General features: G+C 50.1%; 1 protein-coding gene across 3 annotated transcripts in view; it reads right to left on the minus strand.

Annotated features, from left to right (window-relative positions):
- Positions 1 to 1,782: 1,782 nt before the first annotated feature.
- The window catches only part of SLC26A9 (solute carrier family 26 member 9), a 30,473-nt gene continuing 18,149 nt past the window's right edge, over positions 1,783 to 14,106 (minus strand). For 2 of the 3 annotated variants that reach the window (XM_049858090.1, XM_049858091.1), the window contains exons 13-21: positions 12,460 to 12,566; positions 11,621 to 11,690; positions 11,408 to 11,500; positions 11,152 to 11,265; positions 10,202 to 10,474; positions 9,153 to 9,207; positions 7,386 to 7,531; positions 5,666 to 5,737; positions 1,783 to 4,318 (exon numbers count right to left, since the gene is read on the minus strand). In XM_049858090.1, coding sequence (XP_049714047.1) covers positions 4,271 to 4,318; positions 5,666 to 5,737; positions 7,386 to 7,531; positions 9,153 to 9,207; positions 10,202 to 10,474; positions 11,152 to 11,265; positions 11,408 to 11,500; positions 11,621 to 11,690; positions 12,460 to 12,566 — 978 coding nt within the window. In that variant the 3' untranslated portion in view covers positions 1,783 to 4,270. The remainder of the gene's footprint in view (positions 4,319 to 5,665; positions 5,738 to 7,385; positions 7,532 to 9,152; positions 9,208 to 10,201; positions 10,475 to 11,151; positions 11,266 to 11,407; positions 11,501 to 11,620; positions 11,691 to 12,459; positions 12,567 to 14,106) is intronic. The other variant, XR_007513819.1, reaches the window with a different exon arrangement.

The raw sequence follows: 14,106 nt of genomic DNA on the forward strand, positions 1-14,106 counted from the left end.
ACCAATGAAAGATGGGATCAATGGTTAAAGGTTTCTCCAGGGCAGTTCTGAGAGTCATTTCCTAGGGCTCCTCTGAGTGCCCAGCGGAATGGAGCTCCAGTTGCTCGAAGCAGTGGCTACTTCGGTCACTCATTCTGGCCTCACCTTTCTCTTCTTCCCTCTTTCACTCCTCCTGTCCTGCCCTCCTGCTCCCTGGGGTCACTTCCTAAAAAGCCTGCACACAAGCTTTTGTCTCAGGTTCTGCTCTCAGGGACACTTAGGCTAAGGTAATATCATTAAAAAATAATCTAAAGCTCAGATGGGAGGGATCCTAATTGCTAATTTACCCAAAGCCCGCGGGCCAGTTGAATAGCACGATGAAGCATGATTCTGCCACGACTGTCAGCAGCCATTGAGTCACTTCTGACTCATGGCGAACACAGGTGTGTCAGAGTAGAACTGTGCTCCGTAGGGTCTTCAGTGGCTGATCTTTTGGACGTAGCTCACCTGATCTTTCTTCTGAGGCACTTCTGGGCTGACTCAAACCCCCAAACTTTCAGTTAGCAGCCTGGGATGTTAACTGCACCACCCAGGGACTCCAAAAGCAAGGCTAGGTTATCTTAAATAAGTATCATTTTGGAACTCTCTGACTTCTCTGCCTCTGCAGTGTGCCCTCCTCCTTCCTTGACGCATTTCTCCCCTTTCTAGCTCTTCCATCGTCTTTGTATCTCAATCCCAGTGCTCATTCATCTCCCTCCTTCCTTTGGTTTATCTTATCCCTATTCCTTCATCTCTTTCCATTAATCCTATTTCTGCCTCCTTCACTCCTTTGCTTTTTTTTTTTTTTTGATTCTTCTCATCCTCTTCCATTTCCTATGGCTAGTAAACAAAGTTGGGACTTAATCCAGCTCACTGGGCACTTTAATCTGGTGGCCTTACTCCTTTGTGTGTCTCACAAACAGGGGAGGAGAAGGTGGGATTAGATTGTTCATTCCCTCGAGCTAAGGACTCTGAAAGTTTGCTGAATATTGTTGGGACTCATCCTTAATAGACATCTCATGAATGTTGAAGAATTATGAGTGAAGAAGGGTGATCAGAAGGGGTGATGGGACTTTAACTTCCCTTATAGTCACCCAACGAAAAAGGAAGGCAGAAGAAGAATTGATGCATTCAAACTGTAGTGTTGATGAAGAATATTGAATATACTTTGGACTGCCAAAAGAATGAACAAATCAGTCTAAAAAGAAACACAACCAGAACGTTCCTTAGAAGTGAGATGGCAAGACTTTCACAGGATTACTTTGGACACATCATCAGGAAAGATCAATTGCTAGAAAAAGACATCATGTTTGGTAAAGCAGAGGGTCAGTGAAAATGAGGGAAACACTCAAGGAGATAGATTGGCCCAATAGCCAGAACAATGAACTCGAATATACCAATGATCATGAAGATGGCACACTACTGGGCAATATTTTGTTCTGTTATATATAAAGTCACCATTGGAGCTGATTAATAACGACAACATAGCCATAAAAGCCAGAGCTGACTCTGGGAACCGATCCCGAGTATGTGGATCCCTCAGGCCTGTCTCGTTTCCCACACCTTTAAAGGCTCTTTAGCTGGGTCCTGGAAGCTTCTTCACTCCCAGGAGTGTCTAATAGCTAGACGGGAGCTGGGAGACTCATGAAGAGATCTTATATCCTCTTTGCTCCCCCCTCATCGGGATAGCACTAATCAAGACTACGTGGGGGTGGTTCTTTTTTGCCTCTCCACAAAACCACTCAAACACACCATTGATTCACATTTCAAAACCACTTTATTACCAAAATGAGCAAAAGAAGAATGGCATTTAAATTAAATAAATTACACAAATATCTCAAGAGTCCCGGTCAGCCCCAGGAACAACGTCATCACAGGTTAGTATCAGTAAGAACATTCAAAAGCATTGAAATTCTGGATTCTTTTGCTATATTGCTCCCTCCTCCTGCCTCTATCATGTCCAGAAGAGTGGTCTATGTGAATTTGTTTGTGTTCTTTCCAAAATATTCCAGCAGTGAAGTTTTCTTTGATGTCTCTCCTCTGCCCCATGTGCTTCCAATCTTACCTCTACAGTGAGCTCTGTAAGTACTTTATACCCTTGGGCATGTTGTAAGATTCCCCCTAAGCCCTGACCGACTCCATGTCATGAATCAAAAAGCCCCTTTAATTCCGGGGCTGGCCTAGGGGTTAATGGTCACTTCATCAAGTCCTGAAGAAGTCTAGATACTTGGCTCAAAGGGGGCCTCTGACTTGGAATGTCTGGAGACTCTGTGACCTACCGCCGACTCCTGGGCCTCAGCTGGACTTTGAAGGAGGTGGAGTAGGGGAGGGTGAGTTGTCATTGGCTAAAGTTCTTGTCCTCCTGGAATCTGCACTTTGGGTGCTGGGCATGGTGAATCCCAGATAACATTGTCTTCCGTTTCCAAGTTTTGAGTTCCATTGGCAGCCAGATGGCATAATGAATTCAGAGAGAAGCAATACTCTTAGGCCAAGAATGTGTTGGCCCTTTGCCAGTACCCACTCCTGTTAGAAGACTTGCTAGCAGACTGGTTCACTCAACACACAGACATACAATACAGGTCAGGCAGAAGGTAGGAATGGGCCACTTTTTCCAGGCTGGGTCAGCCCAACCTGATAAGGCACGGGCCGTTAAGTTGAAGGAGATTGGGAGAAGCAGTGGGGAGAGGCCAGAAGGTTTTCTGTGGATTTGCATGGAAATTTTACAAAACGCTTGCACGTGGAACCTATTTATTTTCAAGTTAACAATGGGGTTTCTTCTAGTTCCCTCCCTATACACAGAGAACTTGACCTCTATTCTCGGATTTCCTAGAAGTTGATGGCCCCAGGTCCTGAGTTTGTTAGGGAATCCCTGAGGAGCAAGCCCCCCACCTGGATCAGCCCCTCTCCATGGTCTGCACCCAGGTGGGGACTCAGCTGGTCCCTAGAGGGCATCCTCTTTGGAAGGCGGTCCTGGGTCAGGAGCTGATAAGCCAAATGATTGGGTCTTTCCCAAGTGAAGTCAAAGGCAGATTTTCTGAGGAGAGGAGACATTTCCCTGATGGGTCCTGAGGTCAGGGGAACTGTTAGAACCCAGCTCCCACCAGCTTGCCCTGGGTTGGCACTTTCAGGTACAAAGAGGGATTTCCAAAAGCCTTTGTGCAAAATGACTGGTAACTATTGGTAGGTTGCCAGAGGATTCTGCCAGTGGCAGAATTTTCTCCCTTTTTGGGTTCCTCTTACCCAGCCTCCCTGGTGGCGTAGTTGTTAAGAGTTACGGCTGCTAAACAAAAGGTTGGCAGTTCCAGTCCACCTGCCACTCCTTGGAAACTCTACAGGGCTGTTTTTCCGTGTCCTATAGGGTCGCTATGAGTCGGAACCGACTCGACGGCAGTGGGTTTGGTTCTGGTTTTTACCCAGCCTCCAGAGGAAGGTGTGGCCCCTGAGGGCAGGGGCACCGTTAATATTTCAGGAGGCTGAGACAGCTGCCTTGTGGGGGCTGGCCCTGGAGAGATAGCTCTGGTGGTCTTGAGGACTCTGGCCACTCCCCAAGCTAGAGTGTATGTGCTACATCGCAGTGGAGGTCTCAGCAGCCTTGGGGTGAAGAGGAAAGGGACAGAGTCTCCAGGCTGGTGGGGAGGATGTGGCTCCAGGGGTGAGGAGCTGCCAGGGGAACCGTTGGGGCAGCTGGAGGGGGTAAGCCACAGAGTCCTAACCAACTTCAGTGCCTGGTGGTTATGAATCCCCATGGCTGCAGCCAGGGTACCTGTACCCTGTGGCAGCTTGACATCCTCCACCGCCAAGTCACACAGGTCCAAGGATACCGTCAAGGCTTATGCTCCAAGTCAGCACAGTCATGCCTTCTCTTCTGTTCTTGGCTCACTCTAGAACCCTAGAAGTTCAGGATTCTGTCAGCTGTCACAGGCAGGGCCTGGGTGGGTGCAGTGGAGGGGGCAGGAAGCTTGCTCACAGCTGGCCAGGTCCCTGATGGTCAGGGGTAGGGTGGAGAGATGGGTTCCCAGGCCCTCACTCCTGTAAGAGCAGTCTCTCCATGCTGCTGAGATTGGCTTTTTCTAGAGATGCCAGGAGGGAGGCAGGGGAAGGAGAGAAGAGGAGGAGGAGTTGGGTAGAGAGGAGCCAAAGTCCTGGTGAATGCAGTCTCTCCTACCCGCCACTCCCTGCGGCTCTGTGCTCACCCTCCATCAAGTCCCAGGTGCCAGGCACTGTGGAGGTAGCTTGGGAACCAGCCGGGTCCTCACAGGGCAGTCAGAGTCTCTGTGTGAAACATGCTCCCAAACATTTCCTGCAGGGGCCATGGGAAAGGGAGGGGGAGCGGCGTTAGACCTGATGGGTTTAGAGGGCCGAAGCCAAGATGTGACTCTATGGACCACTGGCCAGGAAGAGGCGTCGTGAGTGTGTATGTGAGTGTGTGTGAAAGAAAGTGAGTGGGCATCTGTGAGTGAGTGTGAGTGTGTTTCTATGAGTATGTGAGTGTGTGTGTGTGTGAGAGAGAGGGTGTGTGTGGGCACAGGCTAAGGCAGGGCCAGTGGCCACAGAGGTGAGCCGGTAGAGTGGTGACGTGAGAATATTCCCCACCCCCCACCCTGTGTGTGTGACTGTCCACATTCCTCCTCCCCCTTTTAGCTTAAAATTTTTCATCAGGAAAGATGAGGGAGTGGGGCGGATTAGCTCTAAAGTCCTTTCTTGCTCTGATAAGCTGTTTTGGGTCTATCTAGGTTTTTGAGAGGAGATTCCAGTTCTACTCCTTAACACATAGGAGTCGGAATCCACTCAAGGCAATGGGTTTGTTTTTTTGGTTTTGATAGAGATTCTGGGGGCACAGAAATCAGCCTGCCATATCTTTGTGGCTCCAGCTCTATTTTCTAATGTCTCCCATGTACCATAAACACTCTCAGAGACTGCAAAACTCAAGGCCAAAAAGAATGGGAAGAGATACAAGAAGAAATTATTTTTAATGGATCTGAAGCCAGATGTCTCTAAACCTAGTCATCTGGTTTCTTTTAGTTCGGGGCATTGGGTTAGTGCTAATGTTCACATCAGGGCCTCGGGGCCTGTGAAGACAGGAACCCCTCACATCTGCAAAGCGTGTAGCTCTTAAGGCCTCTTCACAGGCACTAATAATTTACACGAGCCCTGGGCATTTGTCTGACTCTACCAGAGTATGTTTCCCGAGGGCAGGGGTGTTTGTTTATTTTGTTCCCTGCTGTGTGGCCACCCTGGAACTATGTCAGTAGTAGTAGTAGGCACTCCATAAATACCTGCTGAATTAATGAAAGAACACACAAATCCCCCACTCGTCTTGTAGACGGGACAAGTATTGCTGATATTTTCCTTATTTTACAGATGAGAAAAGCTGGAGCTCAGTGGAGTGAAGTGTGGCTGGCCCAACATCGTGTAGCTGACGTATGGGAGAGTTAAGGACAGATATTAGTTCTCCAGGGCTTGGTCCAGTGTCTCTCCCTTCCCCCATGATGCCTTTCAGGGAGTGAGAAGAATTAAGATCTAGCTTGGAAGTGAGAGCCCAGCGAACACCTTGTGTCTGAGAGGGTCTCCTTCCTTCCCTCCTCTCCCATCTCCTCCTATCTTACCTGCACCTTCCCCCCATCCTCCCAGCACCCCTTCAGCTCACCTGCTCCAAGTTCCAGTAGCTGGGGCTGTCTTCCTCTAAATCGTACAAAGAGAGCTCGGGGTCCACTGGAGCCTGGAGGAGGAAACCGGTGCAGAATAAGCTCAGTGACATGACACCAGTCTGGCACAGTGTGGCAGGAAGGACAGAGGCAGACTCCAGGTGGTCACCATGTTTTCTGCTGTGTGACTCGCCCTCTTGCCCCTTCCCACACCTCCTTCACCTGCCTCACAAAATACACAGACAGGTGTGCATCGGCGTCTGCCCGCCTTCATGGGGCACATTTGTCTAGCTGCCTGCATTGGAGGAATTCGCCTCCCCTCTCTGGGTGCCCATGTCCTCACCTGTAAAAGCAGGACAATCAAACTCTCATTGCTGGCCTTACCCCACGATGTGGAAAAGCTGTGTGTGTCTCTCTTGCTCTCTCTCTGTATATAATTTATATATTTAAATACATACAATTCCCTATTCTACAGATCAGGAAATAGAGATTAATATATATATGAATATCTATAATTTATATATATGAATATCTCTCTCCCACAGAGCAGCTAGTGGGTTTGAACTGCTGACCTTTTGGTTAGAAGCCAAACTCTTTAACCACTGCACCACTGGGGCTCCTTAAGAATTTATATTATGTAATTATATATAACAATATACTAATTATATATGAATATACAATTTTATGTATGTAAATCTTTTTTATATTTTCTATATGATTTATATATATGAATATGATCTATAAACTGTAATAACTGAAAATTATTAGTGAAATAATGATTCTTCCAGCATCTCCCTCTCTTTGCTTCGTGGTCAAGGTTCACGAAGCAGGAAAGCCCATCGCTCCCCCAGTTTCCCTCTGAGTATGGAGGGCGCCAGCCAAGGCCCTGTGTTTTCCTGGGTAGCATTTCTGCTCAGAGAACAAATGGCTTCACTTTCTCCAGAGCTTTAAACAAAGAGCAAATGGTTGGTCTAGGGCCAGAAAGGCCTTTCTTAGGACACACAGAGGGCAGGAGAGGTTTTTATCGAGGGCTGGGGCAAAAACAAAGCCTTGGGAGGTCAAGGGCAGAGGCTGAGCTGGGAGCGGCCCTGGGGAGAGGGGAGTGGCTGTGAGGCCTGGGCAGGGACCCCAATGGGGTAGGCTTGTTCTGACTCCCCAGCGTTTTGCAGTCCTAGACAGTGTTGTTTGTATTTCAATTGCATGCTGCTTACTTAGCTAGTAAATTAAATGTCAAGAAGCTGAGACAAAACTTGGACCCAGCCTCTTTATCGTCACCAGCCTGAGTTCTTTAAGCCCACTGAATTAAAATAGGCAGGGACACTCCCCACCCTTCCCCAGACCTCTTTTAGGGAGAGTCAAGGGGAGAGGTGAGCAACGCCAGGACAGCAGGCAGAAATACGCTTTGGGTTTTCCTGAGGTCAGGAAATTAATTAACATCGATACAGAATTTGTGATTCTCTCCAGCAATCCTAAAGTGCTTTCAAGTAACGTAAAAGATATAACTTTCATTTAATCCTAAAACAAAAACAGAAAAACCCTGTCGAGTGGGTAACGTTATTTCACAGTGTCCATTTTACAGGTGAGGAAACTGAGATTTAGGAAAGTCGAATGACTGAACTGGCATTGGACTCAAACCTTCTCCTGGGTTCTTTTTGATGCTTCTTAGTCCTGCTATTTCGGTGCCCTGGGAGCCTAGGATTCCCCAGGTGCAACGGGCCTTACCCCTTGGAAGCTGTGTCCTGGGGCCACATCTCTGGTGCCTGCCTGGGCAAAGAGGACTGCATCATGTATGCTAGGGAAGACGTGGCTGCGCTCTAGACCCCCGTCTTCAAAGACACCTCCATGGCTAATGTCGTTGTACACCTGGGCTAGAGAGAGAAAAAGATCACCTTATGAAGGTCACAGCCACTGTGCATTGGACCTGGCGGAGGATGGTGAGACCACAGTAGGGAGGGAAGGACGGAGAGAGAGGCCTGAGGTTTGTACTCTGGCTGTATCCAACAGCCGTGGGCACTGCAATACCCACCCTGAGCAGCAGAGGGCATCATGAGCTTGAGGATGCTGAATCTTCCACCCTGGGCGGAAGGAAGCAGCTCGATTCAGGAAAGTGATTCTTTGTGGTGATTGGAGAGGGAAAGACTAAACAGTCCTTGAGGAGGCTGCTGCCAGTTCCATCCCCTAAGGGCCCATTCTGCCTCTTGTTTACCTAGACATTTCCCGCAGCTTCACCTGTGTGTGTGTGGCAGTCTTTCCTCTCCTCAAATCCTAGAGATGTTTTGCTGAAGGAGTGGGCGGGGGGGGGGGGGAGGTGGTGGCAAACCCACTGCCCTCGAGCCGGTTCCGACTCATAGCGACCCTATAGGACAGAGTGGAACTGCCCCATAGAGTTTCCAAGGAGCTGCTGATGGATTCGAACTTCTGACCTTTTGGTTAGCAGCCAAGCTCTTAACCGCTGGAGGAATTCCGCGGATCCCAACTCTGGAATATATGCTTAGCAGGTCATTCCCATCTAGAACTGTGCTTCGTGAGCAGGGTCCCCACAGAGCCTGGGAGGTGCTCAGGCCAGCTGGGAAGTTGGGCAGCCCTGCTGGGAGGGACCTGACCCTCTGCTTGAAGCTGGGTGTGTGTGTCCCCTCCACGCCCTCTTGTGTATCCGTGTGCGCTCACTGTGGCTCCGTGTCTGTGTCCTTTACGTACATTCTAATGATGTGAACCTACACCTGTACCCTCTGGACTGTGTGCATGTAAAACTGATATGTGTGCTCCATACTTCCAGGTTGGGAGAGAACCCCCAAATGCATTTAGTCAAACTTCTTATTTTATGTAGGAATAAAATTGATCCCTAGACAGATAAAGTAACTTGGCCAAGGTCACGTGGCAAATTATTGATAGGGGCAGTTTAGAACCTTAGTTGTCCTTTCTCAGGTTCTGCATCTGATTCCTCACTCTGTTATTGAGACCTTTAGGATGCTTACAAGGAGCCCTGGTGGCACAATGGTTAAGCACTCAGGTGCTAACCAAAAGTTGGCGGTTTGAACTTAAGCAGCAGATCAGTAGGAGACAGACCTGGTGATCTGTTCCCATTAAGATTATAGCCTAGAAAACCCTATGGGGCAGTTCTACTGTCACATGGGGGTGCCATGAGTTGAAATCAACTGGACTGCACCTAACAATAACAACAAGGATGTTTCCAGAGTCCCTGGGTGGTTGCAAAGGAGTCCCTTGGGTGGTGCAAACGGTTATGCACTCAGCTGCTAACAAAAAGATTGGTAGTTTGAGTCCATCCAGAGATGCCTTGGAAGAAAGGCCTTGTGATCTACTTCCAAAAGTGATGCTTCCATTGATACCCCTATGCTCTTATGAACAGGCAGTAGCTTGGGGAAATCTTTGGGGCTTTCATCCCTCTGTCATTATTCAGCATCCCGCCAACCTGGCTCCACGCCCCCCCCCCCCCCCGCCAGCCTTTCAGTCCCCTAAATGTCCTCTTACCATGAATGTTCACCAAGAAGACCTTCACACCGATCTTCCCGAAGGTGGAGCCCAACTAGAAGTGTTGGGGAGGGTGGTTGGGAAGAGAGACAAAAAGAATGTTCTGAGTGGGTCTCAAAAGTGATTCACAAAATGAACTTCAGAGGGTAAGCCAAACAAACAAGCAACCCCAAGGGCCCTGGGAGCCAAAGATAAAAATAGCAGCCAAGCACACCACTTCTTTCTGGAGTGTTGGCTGAGGGCTCCTCTGCAGAGTGGGACGGAAATGGCGCTTTGCCAGTTTGGTAGTCACTTAAAATCACCACGGCCCCTTCTTATGGGGCCAGAACTTTCCTTTCAGTAGTCTGATTCCCAGAATTCACCCCTTTTCCAACTTTGTGGCTTCAGGCAGACGCCCGCAGGGAAGGACTAAGGCTTAGAGAAGGCTAGGGCTTCACTTCAGCCAAGGTCAGCCTGGACTCCAGGCCCAGGACCGGCGAGCAGGTGTCTCTGTGCCCGCCCGGCTGGCCGGCCGATGGTGACGTCACCCTGTATGTTCTCTGTTCCTCTCTGTTCCCTGAGCTGCCTCTGTCTGATCCAGCTCTGAGGGTTGCCGACTCCCTGCCTTCAGAGGTGGCCACTTAAAAGTTATCAGATTGATACATTTTTTCAAGGTGTCTCATGGGCTGCCTGTTTGGCCTGAGGGTGTGGGGAACTGATATCATTTCTTCTCCTCTCCTAGGCTGGCCAGAACTGGCTGACTGAGGGTGCAGGGTGAGTGTGAGAAGGAGCAGCAGGCCATGAGCCTGGGGGCAAGCCTGTGGGGGCGTGGTTCCTGGGGACCTCTGCTAAGACAGGTGGAAGAGTGAGGCCTGAAGCTCTGGTCTCCTTCTCCAGGGCTGTGCTGGGTCTGCTCCGCAGAGAGCATACCATCCTGGTTGTGTCTGGGCAAAGGAGGGACCCTGAAGAGTCTTTGGACTCCTCGCTCAGCTCGTGGAAGGGAGGGCTCCAAGGAAAGGGAGTCGGGGGGAGCAGGCTGTGCGCATGCTTCTTCTCTCTGAGGGCCTCACCTTGGCCAGGGCTTTGATGCCCATGAGGTCCACAAAGCTGACTCCACTCATGTCGAGGATGAGGGTATGGAAGGTGACAAAGGGTGGGACACTGGCCAGGGTGTCACTGGGGGACTCAGCTGAGGCTGGTAGCTCACAGTGGGCACCTGAGGAGGTGTCAGGGCTGAAGGTGATGTAGGATACGCTGGCACCGTTAGTGGGCTTCTGGTTGTTGTTGGGGTCAGTGGGAGAGGCGTTCTCAAAGTCCTGCTGGAGCTCCTGCAGGGAGACAGTCTGGAGGGGTGGGGGTGGGGTCCAGAGTCAGGGCTTGGTAAACTGAATGACTGCTGTGGTTGAAGCAGGGGCCCGGAGAGTGGAGGTGGAGTGGAGTGGAGGTGGTGGTAAGTAACTGAGCTTGGTGGTGGAGGGCACCCAAAAGCCTTTGGTTTCAGCTCTGAAAACCCATAGCGAAGGCTTCTCCCATAGCCTGTTCCTTAGGCAGGACTTGCAAGCTTGGCCTCCTACAACTCAGGACGAGGGGGGAGGAGCCTTCTGAGAGAGCTACTGAAGCCTCAACACTCTGCTCTGGGAGGAAACCTTTTTGGAAACAGCTCAACTTCTTTTTGCCTGTGTCTCGCCAGAATTCCCATGCCTACCCCAGCCTGGCTAGTTCTGGGTTTGCTGGGAACCCCAGTTAATTCGCTGCATCTCTTCATCCAGGGTTGTTCATAGGTCTATGGGCCATGCCCTCTTAGCCAGAAAGTGGGGAAGGGCTGTCATGGGAGTTCAGTGGCTACCCTGGAAACTGACAGGCCCTCACTCAAGAAGATTGCCCAGTGGCTACCAGGAAGTGGCCTCAGAGACTTTCTGTCTTTGCCTCAAAGGTGCTGGGAGGTGGGACACCAGGGGACAAGATACAAAATAAGCAGAGTAGCAGGGCATGGGGCTGTTCTGAGCCTCAGTTTACCTACCTTGGTTTTCATGAATAGAGATTTCTTGTGTTGGGTGGGCATCTTTCTCCCCATCTCCTGCTTCTTGAGGTATTTTTGCTTGGCCAGTAATACTTTCTGGGGGTCCACACCTGTCTGAGGGGAGAGAGCCAACAGCAACCTTGACCTCCAATCTCTCTAGGAGTGGCCTACTCTCAGCAACCTGCCCCCCTCTGCACCCATGTTCTGGGCTGGATCCTTGCCCAGCCCCTCTGGTTGTCAGAGGGCTGGGCCTCACCTTGGCAATAACTTTTTGCCTGAAGATCTCTGAGTTGGCAAAGTAGAGGGGGGAGCAGTAAGTGACGATCTTAACCCCTGCAGTCTCCCGGACCTGTGATGGAAGACTGGGCTCAGGTAGCAGAAATGTCTTTATTGGCTTTAAAAACACAAACTCATCACCTCAGGGTAGGGACAGGGCAAAAGGGGGAGGTCATAAGCTGGGGTTACGCACCCTATTGTAGGTCTTGGGATTCACATAAATGTCAGTGTCCATAACCTGGGCCAGAGCACAGCCATTTCGACTGGAAGGAGAAAGAAAAGAAAAGCCTAAGAGAATGCTAACGGCATACGAGTCTGGAAGGATGCTGGGGAGGGGAGCTGGCTGTAGGGCCAGGCCAGGAGGGGGCCCTTCTTCATTCCCAGGCTTGCTCGTCTTTCTGCATTGGAGGTACATGCCTGGTGGCTGGTGGTTCGGGTGTAACAAGGGGATGACAGGCAGGCCCTTGATAGAGCTCCCAGATGGGGGATCAGGACAGAAGATGGGGTACACAAGGTCACAACCTTAATTGGCCCCTGAAGTCATCACTTGCTGGTTCTGAGTTGTCAAGAAGGGAAGAGCGGGCTTCCTTAACATTCGGCATCCTTTCCCTGGCCTGAATCCCTCCCCCTGGTGCCCCTGCCCTTCACTACTTAATCTTGGTCCAGGAAGGACGCAGCAGCTGTCCCATGGCCTGGTGTTGCCCTGGGGGGACTGGGGTTCTGGCAGTGCCTTTGGAAAGAATGAGTCTCACCCACCTGCCCTTCTCCCACTTTCTCTGGTCCCTTCCCAGCAGCCCTCTGGGACTATAATGACTTTCTGTTGGGTATTCAGAGTATGGGAAGTCAGACAGCCCAGCCTATACCCACAGTCCTGGTTGGGCTGGCTCTCCTACAGGCCTGGCAGCACCTCTAGTGCAGGCCCAGAAGGAGTAAGAGCCTGGTGGGCTGGGCCAGGCCTGGGCATGGGGGTCCTTGGCAGCCGGGACTAAGGACCCTACTGCTGTGCCTTGGTGGGAGGAGGGTGTTACTTACAACTGGGTCTGGAAGACCACAACCAGAACAGAGAAGGCGACGCCCACTGCCACACCATATGGCAGGCTCAGGAAAAAGGAGGCGAGGAAGCTCACCACCCAGACGCACTGTGAGGAGAGAGCTGTCAGAAGCAGGCCTGGAGAAGGCTGACTCTTGCAGGAAGCCTTCCTGGATCAGCAAGCCCTTCTCTGCTAGCACAACTTCAGATCCACCCTTTCTGTTTTTTGCACTTTTGCGATGTTCTACGAATTTGTGCTTCAGTCACACTTGCCCGTTTCTCCTAGATTGCGTGTGGCCCCTGATCTTGTCTATTGTTTTAATAGACAACCCCAGTGCATGCAGGAAGACAGCAGTGCATAATGATAAGAGCATGAGCCTTGGGCCAGATATACCTGGGTTCAAAACTTGATTCTCCTACTTCCTAGCCTCAGTTTCTAACCCAAAAGGGAGAGTAATAATACCTACAGTACTTCAGCAAAGGAATAAAAGTGTTATATGAAGGACCTAGCCTAGTGATCTACCACCTGTCTGGTGGCTTGCTTGTTGCTGTGATGCTGGAAGCTGTGCCACCAGTATTTCAAATACCAGCAGTGTCACCCATGTTGGACAGGTTTCAGTGGACCTTCCAGACTAAGACAGACTAGGAAGAAAGGCCTGGAGATCTACTTCTGAAAATAAACCAGTGAAAACTGATATAACGCTGGAAGATGAACCCCTTAGGTTGGAGGAGACTCAAAACACACAATGGCTACAACAATGGACTCAAGAGTAACACCGATCATGAAGATGGCGTGAGATTGGGCAATGTTTGGTTCTGTTGTACATGGGTCACCATGAGTCAGAGCTGGCTTGATGGCAACTAACAAAACAACAGCCAAGTGAGGGAGACCCAGTGACTTTCAATAAATGTGAGTTCGCTCTCTCTGTCTAACAGTGAGCTCTCTATGTCCCTACAGGTGCTCAGTGAGTGCTTCCTGAACTGACGGCCTGGTGCTTGGTTGTGTGGGTGAGGAGGGGATTGGATGCAGCTCCCATAGTTGCTAACCTTTTGGCTAGCAGTCGAGCTCTTAACCACTGCACACCAGGGCTCCCATGGACCCTTTAGAGCCCCTCACGTTCCTCTAAACAAACTAAATCTGTCCAGATTCCTGTAAGTCTATGGAGACACAGAGCACTGTATGAATATAAGAGACTGTTATCGCTATGGCACAGGGATCGCTGGGGTGTGTTAAAAGCAGATTCTTGGGCTGAGAACTGGGACATACATTTTCTCCATGTCCTCATCATCCACTCACTGGGGGACCCCAGATGCACCAGTCAATTCCCTGGCTTTAGGATTTCTTTCTCTGCACCTTGCTGGTGAGCCTCCCTCCTATAAGAGACGGTATAACTCAAAAGTTTGGAGTCAAAGATATTGAGTTCAAATCCAGACTCTACCACTTACTACCTCTGGGGCCTTTGATGAGTTACTTCACCTCTCTGAGCCTTGGTTTCATCATGCTTAATTGAGGTTAGTAAATCCTCTCTTGGGTTGTGGTGTGGCTTAAATGGGGAAAATGCTGTGTTGTCAATACCTGTAGCCTTTATTACTATTGTACAGTGGACGATGCAGTGAAGGATGTGATTAATCATAACAATTTATCATGT

The sequence above is a fragment of the Elephas maximus genome, chromosome 18, assembly GCF_024166365.1.
Source record: "Elephas maximus indicus isolate mEleMax1 chromosome 18, mEleMax1 primary haplotype, whole genome shotgun sequence".
Lineage (NCBI taxonomy): Eukaryota > Metazoa > Chordata > Mammalia > Proboscidea > Elephantidae > Elephas > Elephas maximus.